Source organism: Anser brachyrhynchus, assembly GCF_964034855.1.
Source record: "Anser brachyrhynchus genome assembly, chromosome: 19".
In the NCBI taxonomy this organism is placed as follows: domain Eukaryota; kingdom Metazoa; phylum Chordata; class Aves; order Anseriformes; family Anatidae; genus Anser; species Anser brachyrhynchus.
Window position 1 is genome coordinate 10,397,730 of NC_137712.1, and position 20,204 is coordinate 10,417,933.

General features: G+C 50.9%; 2 protein-coding genes and 1 long non-coding RNA gene across 3 annotated transcripts; 1 reads left to right on the plus strand and 2 right to left on the minus strand.

Annotated features, from left to right (window-relative positions):
* Positions 1-1,560: 1,560 nt before the first annotated feature.
* LOC308180217 lies at positions 1,561-4,285 on the minus strand. The gene is made up of 3 exons (XR_013940837.1): positions 3,860-4,285; positions 3,068-3,128; positions 1,561-2,081 (listed from the first exon to the last, which is right to left on the minus strand). It is a non-coding gene; the product is annotated as an uncharacterized lncRNA (long non-coding RNA).
* A 3,140-nt stretch (positions 4,286-7,425) lies between these two features.
* TUBB4B (tubulin beta 4B class IVb) lies at positions 7,426-9,681 on the plus strand. The gene is made up of 4 exons (XM_080561431.1): positions 7,426-7,584; positions 7,693-7,801; positions 7,878-7,988; positions 8,472-9,681. Exons 1-4 carry the CDS (start codon positions 7,528-7,530, stop codon positions 9,530-9,532), a joined length of 1,338 nt encoding a protein of 445 aa, XP_080417557.1. The 5' UTR covers positions 7,426-7,527; the 3' UTR covers positions 9,533-9,681.
* CIMIP2A (ciliary microtubule inner protein 2A) lies at positions 8,597-19,279 on the minus strand (the record flags this gene model as incomplete). The annotated part of the gene is made up of 6 exons (XM_080561822.1): positions 8,597-9,760; positions 11,832-11,949; positions 14,072-14,166; positions 15,114-15,231; positions 16,137-16,432; positions 19,072-19,279. Coding segments are annotated over 6 exons (924 nt in total), but the record flags the coding sequence as incomplete, so codon positions are not given.
* Positions 19,280-20,204: the final 925 nt, after the last annotated feature.

Here is a 20,204-nt window from a genome sequence, read left to right on the forward strand (position 1 = left end):
CAGATGGGCAGTATTGCAAGTGCATAACATTCTCTTTCTACCTGGCAATAAAAAAATAAATAAAAAATAAAAACATTTACAGATCTATTCGTTAGATACTGAGCTAGACTGGTATTTTAAAAGCCCTAATGTGGGGGTTTAGTCATAAAAAGAATAATTAAAAAAAAAAAAAGCAAAATTGGGAACCTACAGGGACAATGGAAACTAATAAAAGTAACCTACTCCTTTCTCCCAGCTTCCTACAGAAGCAGCTCCACCAACTCAGCACTACGTAAATTTGCAGAACTAATCCCCAGATTACCTGGACAGCAGAAATCTACTTAAAAGGAGATTCCAGATCTACTCACTCACTTTGAAACAAAGACATTTGCAGCCTTTAGTTACAGTGTGATATTTAACTGCGGAAATGATTAATGAGGATTTTCTAACTGTTCATAAATTCTGTATGTTTATGCATAGCTCCCTCCCTTCTCACTCTGGGCTGAGCGATGGGAGAGCTCTTCCGGCAGGTGATGTCTGCTCACATGCAATTGTAGTTCTGCTGCTGTCAGCAGGTATCAATAAGAAAGAAATCAAAAGTATTAGACACCAGGAAGAGGTTTGTCTACTTTAGCTCCAGAAACACAGTAACTTAGCTGACCTCCTGATGACTATTAGTGTAAATTTCACTTCAGCATGCTTGTAGGAGTATAGTAGCTCCTTGTCTTTCTTCCAGTTTGAATCATTTCCAAAGTATCGTGGATTCCCCGCCAGCAGATTCCATCCACTTGGTACCAATGAATTACCCCACAGATTGAGATGAGTAATGGTTTATTGCCTGCAGTGCAGTTGTGCAGTACCAAGTCCACCACCACAGGACCAGAGTTGCTCTCTTTTTCCTGTTTTGATGCACCCACGTTCCCTGGGGTTGTAGGAGAGAAACCTAAACGGAGTCCTAACCTCTCTCTCGGTACCTGACTGTATCCAAGGCCGTAGCCAAGTTCTGCTTTTTGAGATATATGTGTCTTGTATGGTGCCTATGGATGAACCAACGCATCAGGATTTCACAGAGACGGACTCCCTACCCATAGGTGATCTTGGCAAGTCATGAGAAGGTCAGGGAGAACGGCATGCTGCATGAGCTTTGCAAAACTTGTCCTACTGGCTGAGCTCCAGCTTCCCATTATTAAAGCAGCGATCGTGACTCTTCCTCTCTTTCAGATACTGTCCTGCCTGTGAAGATTTCCAGATCAGTGGTTAGGAGAAGGTCTAGAAACGATGTACAGCACCAAGTACTGCAGTGCTTGCACTCATTTCAGTTGTTTGTGGCTTTTTTAACAGCCAGTAGTGAAATCACTTGAAAACCAAGACCACTGGTGGAGTGAATCCAGCTGAACAATGACTTTCATGATGGCTGAATTTGGAGACGGGTCAGTACTTTGTACATTTTTTTCTTATGCCATGCCTATGATCATGTATCTGACTATCTTCCAGAGAAGTAGAAAGCCATATGATGTTTATATCCTACCTCATGGACTATCACTCCTACTTCAAGAGCTAATTCAGAACACACTGAAGTAGATGAAAACGCTATTAGTAGAACAAGCCCAAATTAAGATTGGGATAAGCAAAACACCAATTTTTGCCACAGCTATCTTAAAATAAAAGTCCTTTTACAATGCTATCAAACCCAGGCTAGTGGATGCTTGAATTCAAGTGTTCTGAGGTTTTTAAAGCGTAGCATAGCCAATTTCTCCAGTGTGTACCAGTACGCATGGAGACTAGGCAGATGAGGAGTCTTTGACTTGGCTTCCACTACGCCCTCTATATGAGATATTAAAGAGTCTCCTTGCAATAGGATGATCTTAGAAAGATAAACACTGATAGCGTAAGCTCTTGTTCCCCTCGGTTGTAATGACGGGGATTAGTCACAAGAGGGAGGCTGGCAGGACAGCGCCTTAAGCCTCAGGAAATCTCCAATGCAGCCAGTCGCTGGTCCCACCACAAATCAAATAAATTAGCAAGCAGGCTTGTCTGGAAACATGACGAGGAGACTCCTGATGTGGACACAGATGAAAGACTCGTCGCAGTATGGAGGTTCTCTGTATGTGGGAGGCGAAAGCAGTTCTAATCAGTGAATTAAGAAACTGCGGCATCAGTGGGAGAAGGTTTCTGTGCAGGGAGATGGGCACTAGCATGGAGTACGGATGAAGGGTCTCTTGGAAATGAGGAGGAGAATGAATAAGCCCTAATAGGAAGAGGACTGCACTGGGAATGAAGTAGAGGAGATGGGAGAGACAAAGAGGAATGATAAAATCAACTTTTGTGTGAAGGAAAGTTTATTTTTGTTCACAGCAGGGGGTGTTACCATATGCCTACCTCATGATCGAATTAGTCACCACTTCTCAGTGGAAATTCTCTGGAGGAACAGATCTCCTGAGTGAAAGGAGGTGATACTTACAGTGCTTATCTCTGGACAATGTACAACAGTGAAACTGTGTAACCAAATGAGGAAAACACGGGAGCAATGTTCAAAGTTCACTGGTTTTAAACGTGCAGGAGATATAAACTGCCAGTTAATACTGATATTTATGTCAAGTAAAAGATGCTTTAGGATTACATTTGATTTTATGGTAATCACTGACAATGTTTGACTCTCAAGTGCAAGCTTTGAAGTAATAAGCCCACAGGATTATTCTGAACCGAGGAGCTCCGTAGAAATCACGAAGCCAAACTGAAGGAGCTCTTCTTCCACACAGCTTGTGGTTAAACCATGGGGCTCATCATGACGGGAGGTTGCTTATGCCAAGTTTATTTGGCTCCAAAAGGTGATTAGATAAATTCATAAGAAAACAATCCACTGGGGCTATAAAACAACAAGATGCTTGCTTATGGCTAAAGAATTGCTGGAACCACCCCAACATCCGAATATGTCTGCCCTGTTCTTCTTTGGCTGCTGATCACTAGAGACAAGATACTGGCCTGAATGGACTAGCGGTTTGATCCCAGCCAACTGTTCCTAGTCCTCTCAGCCAGGAATCCTGCAGCTGCACCTCTCACTCACCAGTCTCTGGAAGTAGCCCCTCACCTTTAATAGCTGCTTCCTTGGAAGATCCATCTGAGGTAGAATCTCTCGAGAGCAGTAATTTCTAGACAACAAAGTATTGTTTATCTTTAGAAATAACAATCAGAAGGACCAGAATGACAAATGTGCGCCCATACCCATGCCATACGTCAGTTTTACTATAAACCTGGAACACCACCACTGAAAGCTTTTCAGTTTGGGAAGAGGGCTTCCACTCACATTTATTCTGCAGTGCCCCTCTCTTGAACTCTGAGCTTCAGATTTTTACCTACATGGACAGAATTAGTTCTGTGATTTCTGTTTGGGCTCCTGCCAGCCCCATCCCCAACCCCACCCCAGATACTAGGCTCAGTTTAGACAAGAACACTATTTCAGAGACAGACTGCTGTCTCGCTGGTTAAGTGTAAAAACAAGAATTACAGCCATTGCCTGCTGGTTGGCTGAGTGGAGGGATCATCTCTAAGTACCCCATGACACACAAACAACAGTGGTTCCGTAAAAGGGGGAGGCACTACTCAAAGGTTAACAAAGGTATCTCTCCACTCTACTCAAACCAACTGTATTCACAGCAAAATATGTTTCCATGCTGAAAGCAGCACAAAAAGTTCATAAGAACAATTAAAAGTTAGAAAATAACTAATATATAATTAAATAGAAACACAAATTCCAGCTTACTTTTAACTTCACTAACATGTCTTCTTCTGGATTAAACCCAGGGACGTTGGCCTGGTAATAGCAGCCCCTAATGTTTTCTAGTGTCCCTGTTACAGCCATTAATTCATACAGCAAACTTACAGATGGGAAATTCAGAAGCATCTAAATGAGGTAAGGCCTCCTTTCTTGTCACTTGCAGCAAGGTTTGAGGAGAGCTTCCAAAGAAATCAAATACCATTTAAAGCAGATGTTTTCAATAGAAGAAACGATGTAGGAGACATGTTTCTCCCTAGCTTGCTCTAGCTGTTCCCTTCTGTGACGATTGCTTTCCAACTGCCCCTGCTCCCCTGCCCTGGGAATCCACAGCAGCTCCTCTCTGCAGACTGTCCACTAAACGGACGACATTTAGAAACATGCTTTATCGTTTTGTTCATGCAGGGCCATAGAATTTGCAATTTTTTTTTCTCCCAGACCTTGCTGAATTGTCAGTTTTGTGCAGATGGTTTGCCTTTGAAGGAATGCTTTATGTGAGACAAGGTTCTGGCAGAAATGTGCCTCGCTACTTGCCAGCTCACCTTCTGGTAACACAAATTAGGCTGCTGGGCTGGGCTGCCACAGCACTCGAAGTCACAGGGCTAAGATGGTCTGCAGCTCCAGCAGCTCTCCATAGAGACTCCTGGCAGCTTGGCTGTGTTCCTCCTCACAGAGAGCTTAGAAATAATGGTATTTTACTTTAATTTAAAAAATGCAAAAGTATTTAAAATGGCATTGTCATTTCCTGTGGATCTGCATGTAGCTAGGAACAGAAGTACTGACTGACTGGAATAGAAATAGCAAAAATAAATTTTGCATGTATAATTTGAAATGCTTCCCGGTCCATAGATCTTTAGGTAGCTGAATCTCCCAGGGAAACCTCTGAAGTCTCAATCACAGGAGCAAAGTTTTAGCTACCCCACAGGGTATTATCACTACTCTGCTGGGCATGATCCTGCTACCATTTAGGAGCCAGATATCGGACATCATAACTGAGCAGAGTATTTCCATTTTTTGCTACCACTGGGGATGTTGGGGGTGGCAACCATTTCTCACTCTACACATTACAGAACAGCTTCCCCAACACTAAAGGCAGCAAGGGCTGAACCACAAGCACAAGCTGGCAGAAGCATAGGCTACAAAGTCTCATCATTTCAAATGAAGTGAGGAAATACATCTTTGGCACTGATACGCAGTCCTCTGCTTTCTGGCTGGAATTAAAAAAAAAAAAAAAAAGCCCTGTATCTTCACGAAATACAGCAGCACTTGTACCAGCAAACCTCCTGCTGGCCCTGCAGTGTCTCCCTCTGCTCTGCTTTTAGGGAGAGTTTTCTAGGGCTTCATGACCACAGATGCTTGCTAACGCTGCTCTGAGCAGGCCTTGATAATAATTTAATTTGTGCTGAATGTACTTTCCTAGACAGCAGAACACTGCAAGCAGCAAAACACAGGCACGATAAAACTCCCTTCTATCTTTTTAATCAGAAAGAAGATGGCATTTGTTCTTTGTTACTCTGAAGATATGGCATGACATCCTGGATGAAAAGCAGTCTTTACTGAGTATTGCACACGCGTATGAAATCTTGAGCAAACCTGGTCCAGACTGATCCTTGCTGCCTTTGGTACTTAAAATGAGATACAGACATTTTGGATTTGGCTACTACAAACACCCTTATGGACCACAGAGAGGTGTTGTCAGAGGACTTTTCAGAGCTGGAGCGGGCTGAGCCATCCCCTTCCACGGGCTCTGGTGTGAACGCAGCCCAGAGAGAGCAATTCAATTCAATGTCTGTAATTATGTGGGATGGATCTGGGCCCTAATACCTTTGCATTACTCAGCTATCTTTAAGTAAACTACATAAACCTCCTACCTTCTGGCTTTGAATGTGGAGGATGAGCAGTATCTGTGTCTTCCTAGTCCTGCCTGGGCACCTCTGGGGCTATCTAGAGGGCTCTCACAGGGCTTCTCGGGGCTGCCGGAGCTGCTCTCAGCTTACCCCAGATGCTCCAGGGTCTCCGGGGGCTGTCCAGGTGCTTCTGGGGCTGCTCCGAGTGCTCCTGGGCTCCTTCCAGCATCTCTGCGGGTGTATGTTGTTTACATGCCAGAAATATCATTCACACACACCCTTGCATTAAGCCAACTACCAGAGGCTATTTTATCTCCTGCAAAAGTCTTCATGATACTCTTCTTCTCCTGCTCACCTCCTCACCTGACCCTGTCACAGAAACAGTTGGGTTATTGTTATCCAAGCGTAGATCGTGATATGTATACAAGTCATAACGTAGCTCTGTCTTATATGAACACCTGAACGACACGCAGAGTGCTGTTTGTGTAGAAAGAATCGAGGTCAACTGCTGCTTTTGCCTCAATCCACCCCCACATCAAGGCACCAGTTTGCGACTAGCTAGGTTTGGAGCACCCAATTAGGAGCCTCTTTCAAGTTCTAGCTCCATTATGAAACAAGAAGAGATGCTAGGACTTGTAGACCTTGCTGGCACCCTTAATGAATGTGTATAATCATAAAAAGGCTCTGCTAAAACAACAGTCAAAGTATGCTCTGTAGAAGCCCTGACCAACAGATGAACCGCCCATGCAAGAATGTGCTAACTAAGTCGGGCGGTGGAAGGCGACAGCGCCGCAGAATGAGACAGAGAAAGGGTAAGTGAGGGAGACATTTATTCGGCTCGGGACGTTTGGCTGCCTAATGACAGGGCTGGGCCACAAACAGCCAGCTCAGGATAAAGGTGTCGCCTAACGCAGCTCTCCTCAGACGCCATTTCAGCTGTGCCGTGGGGAAACCCACACGGTTCTGCATCATTTATCACGTCCACCGGTGCGCCGGCACCCTGCGCACCGAACGCGAAACACAGCAGGGCCGTGCCACACGCCGCCCGGCCCTTCCTGCGGCTGCTCGCGGGGCTCGGAGCGGGGCCGCGGCCATGGCGCCCCCTCACGGAGCGAGCCCCCCCCGGCTCCTTCCCGCCGCCGGGCGTGAGGCGCCGTTGCCATGACAACGCCCGCCCGGCCCCCGCCGCCTCAGGCGGCTGCGCGCCAGAAAGTGCTAGAAAGGCGCCGCAGCCCGCGCCTGCGCACTCCGCCTCCCTGCCCCCACAGCGCCGCTGCGGCGCCCCGGGGCCTGAGGAGGGCGGGGGGCGAGGGAGGCCCGGCCGCGAGGGGGGGGGGGCGGCGGGGGGGAGTGCGCGGGGCCCGCGGCGGGAACGGCCCGCGGAGGTTGCCGCGGCAACCGCCCCCCCCCCCGGTGGAGAGGGGGAGCGGCCGCCCACGCTGCGCAAAGTGCGCAGGGGGCTTCGGGAATAGGCGGCTGCGCCAGCCACCGCCCAGGGCCCGCTGCGGAGTCATTGCGACGGTTACTAGGGCACTTGGTCGTCGTCCAATCAGATGGCGTGAGCTCATCGCTGAGGCCGGCGGCCAATCACGGCCGACATCAATCATTCAATTCAGCCAATGGGGGCATGCGCTGGGCGAGCAGGGCGGGAGCTCGTGGCAGCCCGTTGCCTAACAGTAAAATCAACAGACAAACGGGCGGAACGAAGAAGAACGCGGGTTTGAGTGACGGTGCCTCGACCAATCAGGGCTCCCTATTTGCAGAGCCTCACTATCATCAGCCAATGGCCGCCACGGACGGCCGCTCGGGCGGGGAATAGAATGCTGCGCGCGCACTCCGCTGCTATATAAGGGTTGGCGGTTGCCTCACGCAGCCAGTCAGTTGGGGGACGAGTGGCGTTGGTCGAGGGTGCGCTGTGCCGCCGCCATCATGAGGGAGATCGTGCACCTGCAGGCCGGGCAGTGCGGCAACCAGATCGGGGCCAAGGTGCGGGCAGGGGCCGGAACCGCGGCTGGGGCCGGGGGGGAGGCGGCGGCGGGCGGCAGGGCTGCGGCGGGCGGGCGGGGCCGGCCCTGACGCGATTCTCCCCGGCAGTTCTGGGAGGTGATCAGCGACGAGCATGGCATCGACCCCACCGGCACCTACCACGGCGACAGCGACCTGCAGCTGGAGCGCATCAACGTGTACTACAACGAGGCCACAGGTAGGGCCCGGCCGCCGCCCAACGTCCCCCCCATCCCCCCCCGGCGCCGCAGTCACGGCTCGTCCCTGTCTTGCAGGTGGCAAGTACGTGCCCCGCGCCGTCCTGGTGGACCTGGAGCCCGGCACCATGGACTCGGTGCGCTCCGGGCCCTTCGGGCAGATCTTCAGGCCGGACAACTTCGTGTTCGGTGAGTGCGCCGGGAGCGGGGGAGGGCCCTGCCGTGTAACCGGCTCGGGGTGGGGTGGGGCGGGCAGGGACGCTGCACTGCGGGCTTCCCCGCTGCACATGCTCCCAAGGCGAGCGCGGCCCCGGGAGGGGGGTTAATCCTGGCGCTTGGTGACGGGCGTGGAGTCACCGGCGGGCTGCGGATGGTGCACGGTGGCAGCTGCCGGGAGGGCAGGTCCGAGAAGGCACAAGAGGTCGTTGGTCTTCCGAGTCCTATTATTCCTCGGGAATATCGGGAAATGAAAGGGTTGACGCATTGCCAGGCACTGAATGCTTTCTGTGTAGGTGTACCGAGTCATTTTAGAGGTGCTTCTGTGAAACCGCAGCTCAAGGCATGATAAAATGAAAGCTTTTGTGGGAGGTTGCTGTAGCCTGATGCTCTTAAGCTTTGCTTGCAAGCAGGAAGCAGTGACCGTAATCTAATATGAAAATGGCTCTCTTCCAGGTCAGAGCGGAGCAGGAAACAACTGGGCAAAGGGCCATTATACGGAAGGTGCTGAATTAGTTGATTCCGTATTAGATGTTGTAAGAAAGGAGGCAGAAAGCTGTGATTGCCTCCAGGGCTTTCAGCTGACTCACTCTCTTGGTGGTGGTACTGGCTCTGGTATGGGTACCCTCCTAATCAGCAAAATTCGTGAAGAGTACCCAGACCGAATTATGAATACGTTCAGTGTTGTACCTTCCCCTAAAGTCTCAGATACTGTAGTAGAGCCCTACAATGCCACGCTGTCGGTGCACCAGCTTGTGGAGAACACAGATGAAACATACTGTATTGATAACGAAGCACTCTATGACATATGCTTCAGAACACTGAAGTTAACTACGCCAACATACGGTGATCTGAACCATTTAGTGTCAGCGACCATGAGCGGTGTTACCACCTGCCTGCGTTTCCCAGGCCAGCTTAATGCTGACCTGCGGAAGCTGGCAGTCAACATGGTTCCCTTCCCCCGTTTGCACTTTTTCATGCCTGGTTTTGCCCCGCTCACAAGCCGTGGGAGCCAGCAATACCGTGCTCTGACCGTACCAGAGCTAACGCAGCAGATGTTTGATGCAAAGAACATGATGGCTGCGTGCGACCCACGTCACGGCCGCTATCTGACTGTAGCTGCTGTGTTTAGGGGCCGTATGTCAATGAAAGAGGTCGATGAGCAAATGCTGAACGTTCAGAACAAAAATAGCAGCTACTTTGTTGAATGGATTCCTAATAACGTTAAAACAGCGGTCTGTGACATTCCACCTCGTGGCCTGAAAATGTCTGCCACGTTCATTGGTAACAGCACAGCTATCCAGGAGCTGTTCAAACGCATCTCTGAACAGTTCACTGCTATGTTCCGCCGAAAGGCTTTCCTGCACTGGTACACAGGCGAGGGCATGGATGAGATGGAATTCACAGAGGCTGAGAGCAACATGAATGACCTGGTGTCTGAGTACCAGCAGTACCAGGACGCTACAGCTGAGGAGGAGGGGGAGTTTGAGGAGGAGGCTGAGGAAGAGGCAGAGTAAAAGCTATGCATATGAACACCTGTAAATTTTGTTTAAAGCTGTATGAACTCTTTCATTCAATACTTCCCTGTCTGTGTTGTGTTCCTCTTCCTGTCTTAAAGTCACTTCAGATGCTGTACAGGCACCATTAAAGCATTTTTCACAGTGCACAGGCTCGTCTCCTTTGTTCCTTTCGGTAAGCTTTTCGGGTGCTGTTTCCAAAAGTAAGTGCATAGGTGTGACGGAGGTCTGGAAAAAAAAAAGCAGGATGGGGCATGAGCACTGGCCCTCCCGCTGATGGCGGCCACGCTTCTCCCTGCTGTCTGCTGGCCTGGACACCAGTTGCTTGTGTCACTGGATATGGCGACAGTCCTACTTGCTCCTCTATTGAAGAAATGCTCTGATGCTGCTTTGTAACGAAGTGTACTTGCAGAGGGGGAATACCCTTAACATGGAAGCTGAAATCCGGCTCCAGCCTGCGTCTAAATTTAGGTACCTGCCCATGGATTCCTATTACAGGTGCGGGGTCAGCTGGCCGGGCTGCAGTCTCAGCAGGAGCTGGGCAGCTCTTCTGGCCAGAAGGAAAGCGCAGGCTCGGAGGGAGGTGGCTGGAAGCTACAGCTTGCTTGGGCTGCCTGGCTAATAAAATGGTGCCTGCAATTTGCCTTTCAGATGCAGGTGGGTGGTTCTGAAGGAAGGGAGCTGCCCTCACCCAGGCTGCACCTAGGCAGCAGCACCAACCCAGCAGGGAGCTGGAGCTCAGGGCGAGTCATGGCTTCAGGTAGCTGCAGCAGGCGAGTCATGGCTTCAGATAGCTGCAGCAAGCCATGCTGCGTCTACTGCTGCAGACAAATTATGCTGAAGAGCTCCAGTTTATGCAGCTAAAGAGCTTGATGGGCTTTTTTTTTAAATCAATAAGTTATGAAAATATTCAGAAGTTAGTGTAGCCCCTTTTCCCACTTCGGAGGTGACCATGAATAACCTACCTGCTACTAAATAGCACTACTGTCTGTCAAGAAAAATGCTATTAGCAAAGCAAATCTAAGGATTAAAAACTAAGTTTCTCCTTCTGGAGTAGTATTTGAAATGGCCCCGAGCAGGGGTGGAAATCAGCCTGTCGAGAACCAGGTGGCCGGCTTCAGACCTACGCAGGAGACTGCTGTTGTAGGTGAAAAGATGACAAAAGATTTTTAAAGCATGAGGTAACGCTTACAGCAGTTGGTGCTTACGCATTCCCTGGCCTCGGGGTTTTCCCCCAAAGCCCTCCAGGCAGTGGTGGCCCTGCTCCTGCAGGGCTGTGGCTGTTCCCCTCGTTTCTGATGTTGGCAGAGGACAAACCGCCCAGGCAGTACCAACACGGAGTCTGGTTTGCTTGGGGGCTTGTAGAAACCTTGCTCCGGGGGGCTCTAACCTGAGGGCCTCCAGTGTGAGCACAGCCCTACCTGCTAGCCCTGTGCGGAGGAAGAGATCATCTGGAAACACCAGCGCAGTGCCTTGAGAGCCCCATGCTGGGACAGGGACAGGTAGGTGCCCTGCGCTGGGGACAGCAGCTGCTGTGCTCGACCTCCCCTTTCCCAGAGCAGGGGGTGGAGGCAGAAGCCAAGAGGAGCAGTAAATATTTTTTCCTCTTTTCCCGTGTACAGCGTGTAATGCGCGGTGAGGGCGTGCGCACAGCCCTGCAGGCGGCATCCGCTTGTCCCCAGGGCCCAGTTGGAGGGGCCAGGAGGCAGCTGTGGGATTCAGTTCCAGGCCATCGGGTGCTTGGGCAGCCCTCACACTGATAACTGGATCAGCAGTGCTTAAGCATTTAGTCCCGCTGGAACCTCCCGTTAGAATACAACTCCTCATATTTGTCCCTTTGGCTCTCTGGTTGCTAGCTGAGCAACTGAAACGCCGCTCGTCGTGGTTCGGGGGCAGACCCCAGACCCCACACCGCCCTTCACACCTCTCCTTTTTGGTACCCCCAAAGCCTGGCAGCCAGAACGGGGCCGCCACCACCTGCGATGGCTCCTGCCAATTCACAGCTTCTTTTGGTGCAGTCTCCACCCCTTTGCATCATCTACCTTTTGCTTTTTTTAAGCACCCTGTAAGCTTTTTGGGAACAGAATCACTTCCTTGATGAAGAAGCTGCCACGCAGCCGTGGGAGCCCCCTGCGGGTGCTGCTGCGGGGGGACAGGTGAGGGCACGGCTCCACCAGCCCGGCACCTTTACTTCCCCTGTGGAACATTCCAGGTCTCTACTATGACACTGCAGCTATCAACAGCACTACTTAACGATGGTAATTAGTGACTTTCATTTTCATTCAGCTGATGAACTTACGTGGTACGAAGCCCGTGTAGGAAGGTATCAGTCCAGCACCCGTGTAAATTCTGTTGTTAGGCCAGTAAGTTTGGGGAAATCTCTTGCCAAAGCTGTGAATCGGGTGTCTCTGCAGGAACTGGAAAACAAAACCCGGCACCATGAGTTGTAAACCACTGCTACCCAAGTCGTGTGCTTTGACTCCTTATTAAAGGAAATACTTGAGATAATGAGAAGCAATTCTCTTACCAGTTCCCTTTTCTTCTACTTTAAAGCTACATTGCAGCTTCCCTCTATCAAGTTCTCTTTCCACTGGTGCTGGCAGGAGCCCCTCTACTGCCCCGGTCCTGCCAGTACACCCCCACCACCCACCCAGAGCAGCTCCTGGTGCTGAGGATCGCTGCGGCCATCACATTTGGGCTTGGGCCACAAGTCCCGAATGCATTCTGCTCATAGAGCTGATGCACCGAGAGCCAGCAGTGCCTGCTGCAGTGGGATGTGCCTCGTCCGCTCCTCTGCTACCACTGCACATCGGTGTTTTGGTGTGACCCCCCCGAACTGGTTTTGTTTTTCCGTGCGTCCCACTGACGGCGATTAGCCCGTAATTCCCAGCCTAGGAGGAAGAGGAAGGCTTAGGGCGCGTTAACTGAAGGGAGAGTGAAATCTTCCTCCGGCTCCGTCACCTGCCCCAGAGGTCAGACCGCGCTAACGCTGCGCCGAAGGACAGCGCGGGTCTCACATCCCTGGGGTGGCAAAGCCCCAAAAGCTCTCGCTAAAGCCCCGCTGCCCTCGTTAGCGTGGACCCTGCTCGGTGGTAAAGGGAGGGTTCACGGAGCCACGCGAGCGGCTGGGGCCATCGAACCCTTCTGTGACCGTACGGATTGCAGCGGTGCAATCCTCCTGCCTCCCCAGAGCAGCGCTGAAGCGAGAGGATTGCATTATTTTGCCCGATGCAGCCAGTAAGAAACGATCCGTGGCGCATCCTAGCATGTAACCTAGGGCAACAGAGATTTAGGGCAGAAGATTAGTGGCTTGAAGGCAGAAGCCATCTTAGATAGAAATGTGGTGTGATTTTTTTTTTTGGTGTGCTTACATTCATTCCTTCAGTGCCTCCTGCACTGCAAAAAACCTCTGCAAGCCTGAATTTTTCTGGCTCCTGCAATGGAGAAACACCATCCACCTCCTTCACTGGCACACGTTTCTTAAAAAAATCAGGGCAGAAGGGATTTGCAAGCAGCACTTTCAGTTTTGATAACGTCTGCTTTTTGTTCTCTGCTTTATTTCTATTTCTATTAACTGCAGAAGGAAAGGATAAGGAAACACATTATAGCCAAAGCATCAGGATGCTACCGAGCATCCTGATCCTGACAGCCCCACTGCTGTCCCCACAGAGCCATTTCTTCCCAGCCAGGGGATCCTTCGGGCTTGGACTTTTTCCTACATCCGACCCCCGCACTCTGGGACAAAGGCACCACAGTGAATCCTGGTCACCAGAAAGGGTGAAAAATTTTGCAGCCTGCTTTTAAAAGGAGCTGTCACCGAGCCCATCAGTGCTCACCGGCACTCGCCCATCGGTGCTGCAGCATCCCGGGGCTCTTGCACCAGGGTTCTTGCTACTTCTGGTAGCAGGAAGAAATGTGTGGCTTTGGATGCAATCTGCTAATTGGGGTGGGAGGGATCTCATTTTCCCATGTAGGAGGGTCATATGGCTTTGCAGGGGGGGATCTTACAGCGAGGGGGCAAAATAGGAGATTTTTTTTCAATAGGGATATTTCTCCGCTTTTTGGGATGGACACAGAAAATGACAAGATCTAAATCCTTTTAAGACAAGTTCCGTTAGTAAAGGAAAAATCTCTACAACACTTGAAAGGGAGGAATATCCATCCAAGAAGCCCAGGAAGCCGTCCAGCACTGCCAGCCAGGTACCAGAGGATATATTGCATAAGGGGAGTGCAGATAGCTGGATCCTGCATTTGTGCACCCAGAGCAGCATTTTTAATAGCCACCCTTAAACCAACCCTCAATAGATTTGCTTAATCCTTTTATGAACTCATTTATCCTCCCTTGTTTCCTTGGGACATTAAGTTACAGAATTTAATTGCTCATGATTTTTTCAACGTGTTACCTAATAGCGTTTTATTTTGCTTGTACTTATAACCCCAGCTCAAATACTGCTACAGCAAATGCAACTGCTTGTGGTGCTGCAGATGACTCAAGACCAACATTATATCATTGAAATAAGGTTTGTGCATGCAATCTACCTGATGTCTGTCAAATTCAGCCATGGCTTCCTTCACGCCCTGCAAGTAGTTAACACCAGTAAACCAGGTGAAGCGGGGTATGTATCCGGTGTACCCTTTGGATGAAGACGAGAGAACATACATAATCGTTTAAGTATCCATCACGCTGGAAGTGGAAGAAGCTAGGACAAATATAAAATCTTGGCAGAGTATAGGAAGGAAGAATTTCACTTAAATTCATCCATTTAAATTGGACGTAAGATTTATTCTGAGACAGTCATTGTTATGATCCCCTGGGAAAACTCAATGGGCTAAACCATTCAGGGATCTTCATGAAATGAAAACATTTCATTTTCTTGCAGTCTTTTCTTTAAAACAGCAGCGCTGCCATGTTCTCACCCAGTTTCATACATATGCAAGGGCTAACAACCAGGTCTCCAACCTCTCTTCCTCATTTACCCTTCCTATCCAACAATTTTTCACCAGTTATAAAAGAGAAACTACATAAAATGTTAAAATGAGGTGAAGTGGAGAGAGAAGTGCAACCTAAAAGAAGCCAGAATTCCCTCTTTTCAGGGGAGTGCTTTGGAGAGAGAAATTTTTGCCTACCGCATCCTAGACTAGCAGTGCTTGGCCTTCCCTCTTTCGCCCCGTCTGAAATATTTCGCCATGCGTTCATGGTAGTCGCTGTGGTCCGTGAGAAGTTAGGGAGCACAACGCCTTGTCAGAAAGAGCGCTGTACCTTTGTGAGGTGCAGTGCAACACTATTCGTTGCTTTGGTTATTCAGGAAAGCCTCTTACGCTTCTAGGAGAGAAATCACTACCTCGGGGGTAGCAGACACCGGTCAGGCTGCTGCAGAGAGCGCAGAGCCCACATCCTGCACATCCCAAAGAAACGCCTTTGTGCTGAGAGGAGCAGGGGAGTGGGGGCATTTTCCACCCTGAAGCGTTCAGACACATGGGGACAAGTGGCCAATGCAGCTCCTGTTTCCCACAGGGGCTAAAGGCGATGCGATTCCTCCTGCTGGGGACTCGTGCTGCACACAGCCGCCCTCTCTTTTACCTGAAATGACTTTCTGCTGGATCACATTCGGTACATCCAGCTTTGGTAGCCGATCATTTCTCTCTACATCCGCAGCTTCAGTCACTCCTGGCAGAGTCACACCTTCGATTTTTACAGGCTCAAAATAAAAGCAGAAATAAAATAAACACCAGTAAAACCTGCTTCCTCCTTTGACTCTAGTACTTAAATCGCTGCCAGAACCCAGTAATCACAGCTGCCATTTCCATTGCTCCCTGGCTTTCCACTAAGAGCTACTGCAAGAATTTCTGCTGCTGCCAAATTACCAGGCGCGCTCCGCGTGCGCAGGGTTTGCAAAATACCCATGGGAGACCAAGGGGGGCTTTCGGGGCTGAGCTCCTTTGGAAACCTGTTCCTCAGGCTGCCTCTCAGAGCAAGGCACTGGGAGGAACCTTCTCGGGCTTTATATCCGAGGCAGCTTTTGACTTTGATACGTCAAATCTCTAATCTCTGCCCTCAGGGGATTTGCGCAGCCCTGGCTGACTGCCCCATGACAAATAGCATCTCCTGCTCCAGCAGCAGGAAGGGGACCAAACCCGTTGTCCCAGAGTAATTAAGTCAAATCCTAATGCCCGTGTTTCAAAGAGAGGAATGAAGGTAGGAAATTTGGGTGAGCTGGGGAAGGCAGGGGATCAGGAAGATGGCACTGGCCAAAGGTGCCCTGAGCGCGCACTGCTCTGCGGGAGGAGGTCCACGAGCCCAGCGCAGGAGGGCTGGTTTGCGTGGCACAAGATCTGACAACTGGGATTTGAAGCTAAAATGCACGTGAGTGAGAAATTAAGCCTTTGTGATTAGGAGTAATTATCCATTACAACAATTTCACGATGATGTAGATTTGCTACTGCTAGAAATGCTCTTGCAAGTTTGATATTTCCCAACAATTTCAACGTTTGGTCGTCACCATCCCTGCTATGTGTGCTCCCTGTCGGCTCCCTGTCCTCCCAGCACAGCAAGCCCGAGCCCCCCAGCCCTCCCCATGCCTCCCACCCCCCCAGAGCCGCTCACCTGCCTGAGTCCTGCCGGCGTGCTGCCGAGCCCACGAGATGTGGTCAGCTCAGGTAATCGCCACTCCTGCCCCTCCGACGGCCTCCACGGCACAGCAGGACAGCGTGCCACCCTCGGTGGGTACCCGTATTCCGGCTGCACACTTAGGGCACGCTCGCTGGGGCCGTGAGAGGGCATGGGATCCACGTGCGTCAGCAGCAGCTGCTCCTCTGCCGGCCCTGGCGGGGGAGGCTTTGGTCCAAACACCGGTTCAGGAAAGTTTGTCATGGCCCCAGCTCTCTCATGGGGAAAGTAGCCTGTAGGGCAGAGCCAGAGCGTGGGGAAGGAGAGGCCAGGGCATCGCCATAGCGCCTGCCCTTGGCCCCAACCAGCTCCTCTGGAGCAGGGGAGGGGAACGGGGACCCAAAGCATCCCAGGCTCCAACGCACAAACCCATCAGCCCCAGCCGACAAACTGCTGCGCACAGACTACGCAAGGATCGGTTCAGTTGTTTAATGTTTGATCTAGACCATGCCCAAGCTGCAAAATATCACCAGCCAAGCTATAAATAGCAAGGAAAAAAGCCCACATCCTTCACTGTGCCCGTGCACCCCTAACAGCCCCCGTGCCCGACAAGGAATTCCTGCACCGGCATCGGGGCTGCTCAGCCAGGACGGGGCTGCTGACGCCGGCTGGAAAAAATCCCACGGCCAGCGTGTGCTGAGCGTCTGCGCGATGAACCAGGGATGGCCGAGTTGGCAGCTTTTGTCTGGCTTTCCCTTAAAAATATCCTGTGACGTGGCTCCCCCGGCCTGTCAGACACCTCCAGCCCCAGCGCTGCCTAGCACGCTTTGCTCAGCGCCATGCCTCTTTCTCCCTCCTTCGTGATGATTGCTCTTACACCCCACAACAACCTCTTCCTAATTGGAAAACTGCTACTATGCCTGACTTTTGTTTGTTTGTTTTTAAACAAACCAAATTCTTTCCATTTTTGTTCCTATAGGTCATTCCTCTCAGCCCTCTGACCACCACTGCCCTGTTGCGGGGACATCTGCAAAGCCCGCAGAGACGCTCGGCCAGCGCTGGCTGCGGCTGCAGAGGCCCCCGTGGGAAGCCACCGGTCCCAGCTCTTAGCAAGGAGCAGATTTTGCCCCTTTCTGCACAGGTGTAAGGCTTTTGACTGGTGCTTGGGTTTGCAATCTGCTTCTAATCTTGTTATAAAGCATATATATGGTATATAACTTCATAAAATTTTATATACATATGCACGCTCTCTATATAACAGTACTATCAAGTGCTGCCCAGGCTAGCAACAGACTAAAAATAAATCCTTGATGGAATTGATTTTTCGATCTATTGTGCAAATTTTAAAGCAGGTTTGTCTTTATATTTCTTACATTATTAATGAAAATATTGTACCTACACTTTTTTCATCCAACAAACCAGTTATTCCATCAAAGGAAAAAAATTAAGTCATTTTGTACTTGAGAAATCCTTACTAGCTCTTTGTTATCAGCCTGTGCCATAACCCCTCACCATGGCCACAGCCACCCTGCAGCTCCGTGGTTCACATCCCCGTCACCCGAGTGCAGCCTCACTTCCAGGAAATATCCAACACAGGACTCAGCTGAGAGGAACCAGCAACGTACTTTGTGCCCATCAACAGGATTTTATCAAAAATAGACCTTGAGAAACAGCCTTCAGGCTCTTGAGTTCACTAAGGGCAAACCCACAGATGCAGTGCTGCTGGGAGCTCTTTGACCTTGGTTGGGTGAAATGTTGTGCTTAAAGAATGCCACACAGTACTCGTGGAAGTTTGCAATGAAGGATTTGAGGGTTGGACAGCCCTACAGCAGGAGGAAGAGTTATCAGCACAAGGTGCTTCTTGGGGCCAGGTTCTTCAGCATTTCACCAGCGAGAAGCAGAGGCAAGCTCCCGGCTGCAAACGTTTGTGGGTGACGTAAAGGCTGGCGAGGGGAGGACAATAACAAAGACAGGGTAATGATGGAGAGCAACCAGGCCAACTGGTTAGTTGGGTCCATTCAAACTACATTTTAGTCCAAGGAAATGCAAATGGAAACATCCAGGAACAAAGCCTGTGAGCGACACCTGCGTGGTGCAGACCTGGATCCTGCAAAACACGGCTGGGAAGAGCAGAAATGCCAAAAGCTTGCAAGAAGCTACGTGGCGCGATTCCCAGCGTGAAGCAGGAAACGTCGCTTCAGTGGGGCTGCCTCCGGGGAAGCAGGGCCCAGATCCTGCCCAGGCACACGTAGACCCTGCACGGAGCTGCTCTTGCTGAACAGGGCCCCACAACAGCTACGGCCGAGGCTCACAGCACGATACATGACGAACGGGCAAGGCCCTGAGAGGGGCCGATATGGACCAGAGCATGGCTGTCACTTGGGGCCTGTTCAGCTGGCATCAAGCACCCTGCTCAGAGGGGCTGGGTAGGAGGTTCCTGCAAATTCCCGGTGTTGGGAATCTCCGTGAGCACATCTCAAAGCAGCCGATGGAAGCGATGGGGCTGGTTAACAGAAGGGGACACGGAAAGGAGGGGGCAGACACGAGCCCTCTTGCAGAGCTGAGGCAGGAGTGCTACGAGCCAATCTTCCCCAAAGAGCCAGAAAGAGAGGGGCCTACAGCCTTTGGAATAAGGAGTTGGGTGGCAAGTTCATAAATACCATAAAATCATTTCTCTTCATCTAACTGAAGATAATCAGGGGTCTACGATTCTCCCTGCTCCACCAGATGCCAACGCCAGAAGCCCAGTGTTGCCCCTCTGCTGAGGCCATGCTTCAGCTTCACGCTGGTGTTGCTCTCCAGCTGCCCCTACACCAGGCCTACGGGGGCTCTGTGGAAAACTTCCCCTTCCCCCAGATCCCATGGTGGACAGGCACCAGCTTCACCGTGACCAAACCTGTGCTCATTCTGGTGCAGACGAGAGGCCGCTCACCTGGGTGCCCGGGGAGGTAGGGCTGGAGGCCGCCCTGCGTCCCGCTGAAGTCCTCGATGAATCTTTGCTTGCACAGCGGCGCCAGCACGGAGCGAGGGCTCTTCCGGACGTGGGGGTCCGTCAGCAGACGGTAAGTGGTTTTGCCGTAGGTTTCTCCAAACTGATAGTTGTACTGAGGGACAAAGCCCTCATAGCTGGGGAGGAAACCGAAACAGAGCAGTCACTGCCGCGGCCTGTGCCGGAGGATTGGCGTGAGAGCCGCCGTGCACCGGGCAGAGCAGGGCCAGGCACGCAGCACCGCATCAGTGGGCACAGGGACACCTGACCCGCACGTTTGTGCCTGGGCATTTCCCAGTGCCCCTTGTTCAGCACAAACTGCAGAACTGAGAATTGTGACTTGTAACCTCTGAGCCCTCATAGCGAGGAGCAGGATGGGCTCACGACCCAAAGCAACCTGCACTGCTCCTTCCCTTCCTTTCCCTTCCTTTCCTCAGGTGACTTTGCAGTGGTTCTGGGGACAAGGGGCCTGGCCCAACTCTGGCTCCGTCCCCAAGGCCACCACACAGGCCACAAACTCCAGCTCTTCCCAGCACCAAGTTTCCCAACAGCGACGTTATTCCATCAGCGCAGAAGGTAGAGCTGCCAGTCACAACGTATAGACAGAAATACTCGATCAATGATCCCGCTGTGTATTTGGGGATAAAGGCAGATGATGCATGAGGATCATAAGACGCTGAGTAAGTACTTTCCCTTCCAAATACTTTAAACAACAGCCAGCAGAGCAATGCATTTGCACTTGGCAAGTTGTCCTATTTTGCATGCAGGTTCTTTTACCGGCAGCTGCTGGAGGAGCTTGGTGGCCCCTTCCCATTGATTTTCAATGGGTCTTGCAACACAGAGGAACTACGCAGGGACGATAAAGCTGAGCGGGAGAAAAAAATGACACAACCTAAATAATTACAGGCCAGCTGAAGGGATTTTGATCATGAACAAAATAATGGTAGGGCTGAGAAAGGATTCAATTCATAAGCAATTAAAAGCGAGGTAATCCGAGGAGCTCAGGCGAGTCAGTCTGGGTTTACGGGGAATGGATCTGCCACGTAAGTGAATCACAAGAGCTGCTGATAGAAGCT

Excerpts from the sequence above, each read along its gene's own strand:
- TUBB4B (XM_080561431.1), top strand. The coding sequence starts at position 7,528 with ATGAGGGAGATCGTGCACCTGCAGGCCGGGCAGTGCGGCAACCAGATC. Across the intron at positions 7,802-7,877 it reads GTACTACAACGAGGCCACAG|GTGGCAAGTACGTGCCCCGC; the intron begins GTAGGGCCCGGC and ends CCTGTCTTGCAG. Across the intron at positions 7,989-8,471 it reads GCCGGACAACTTCGTGTTCG|GTCAGAGCGGAGCAGGAAAC; the intron begins GTGAGTGCGCCG and ends GCTCTCTTCCAG.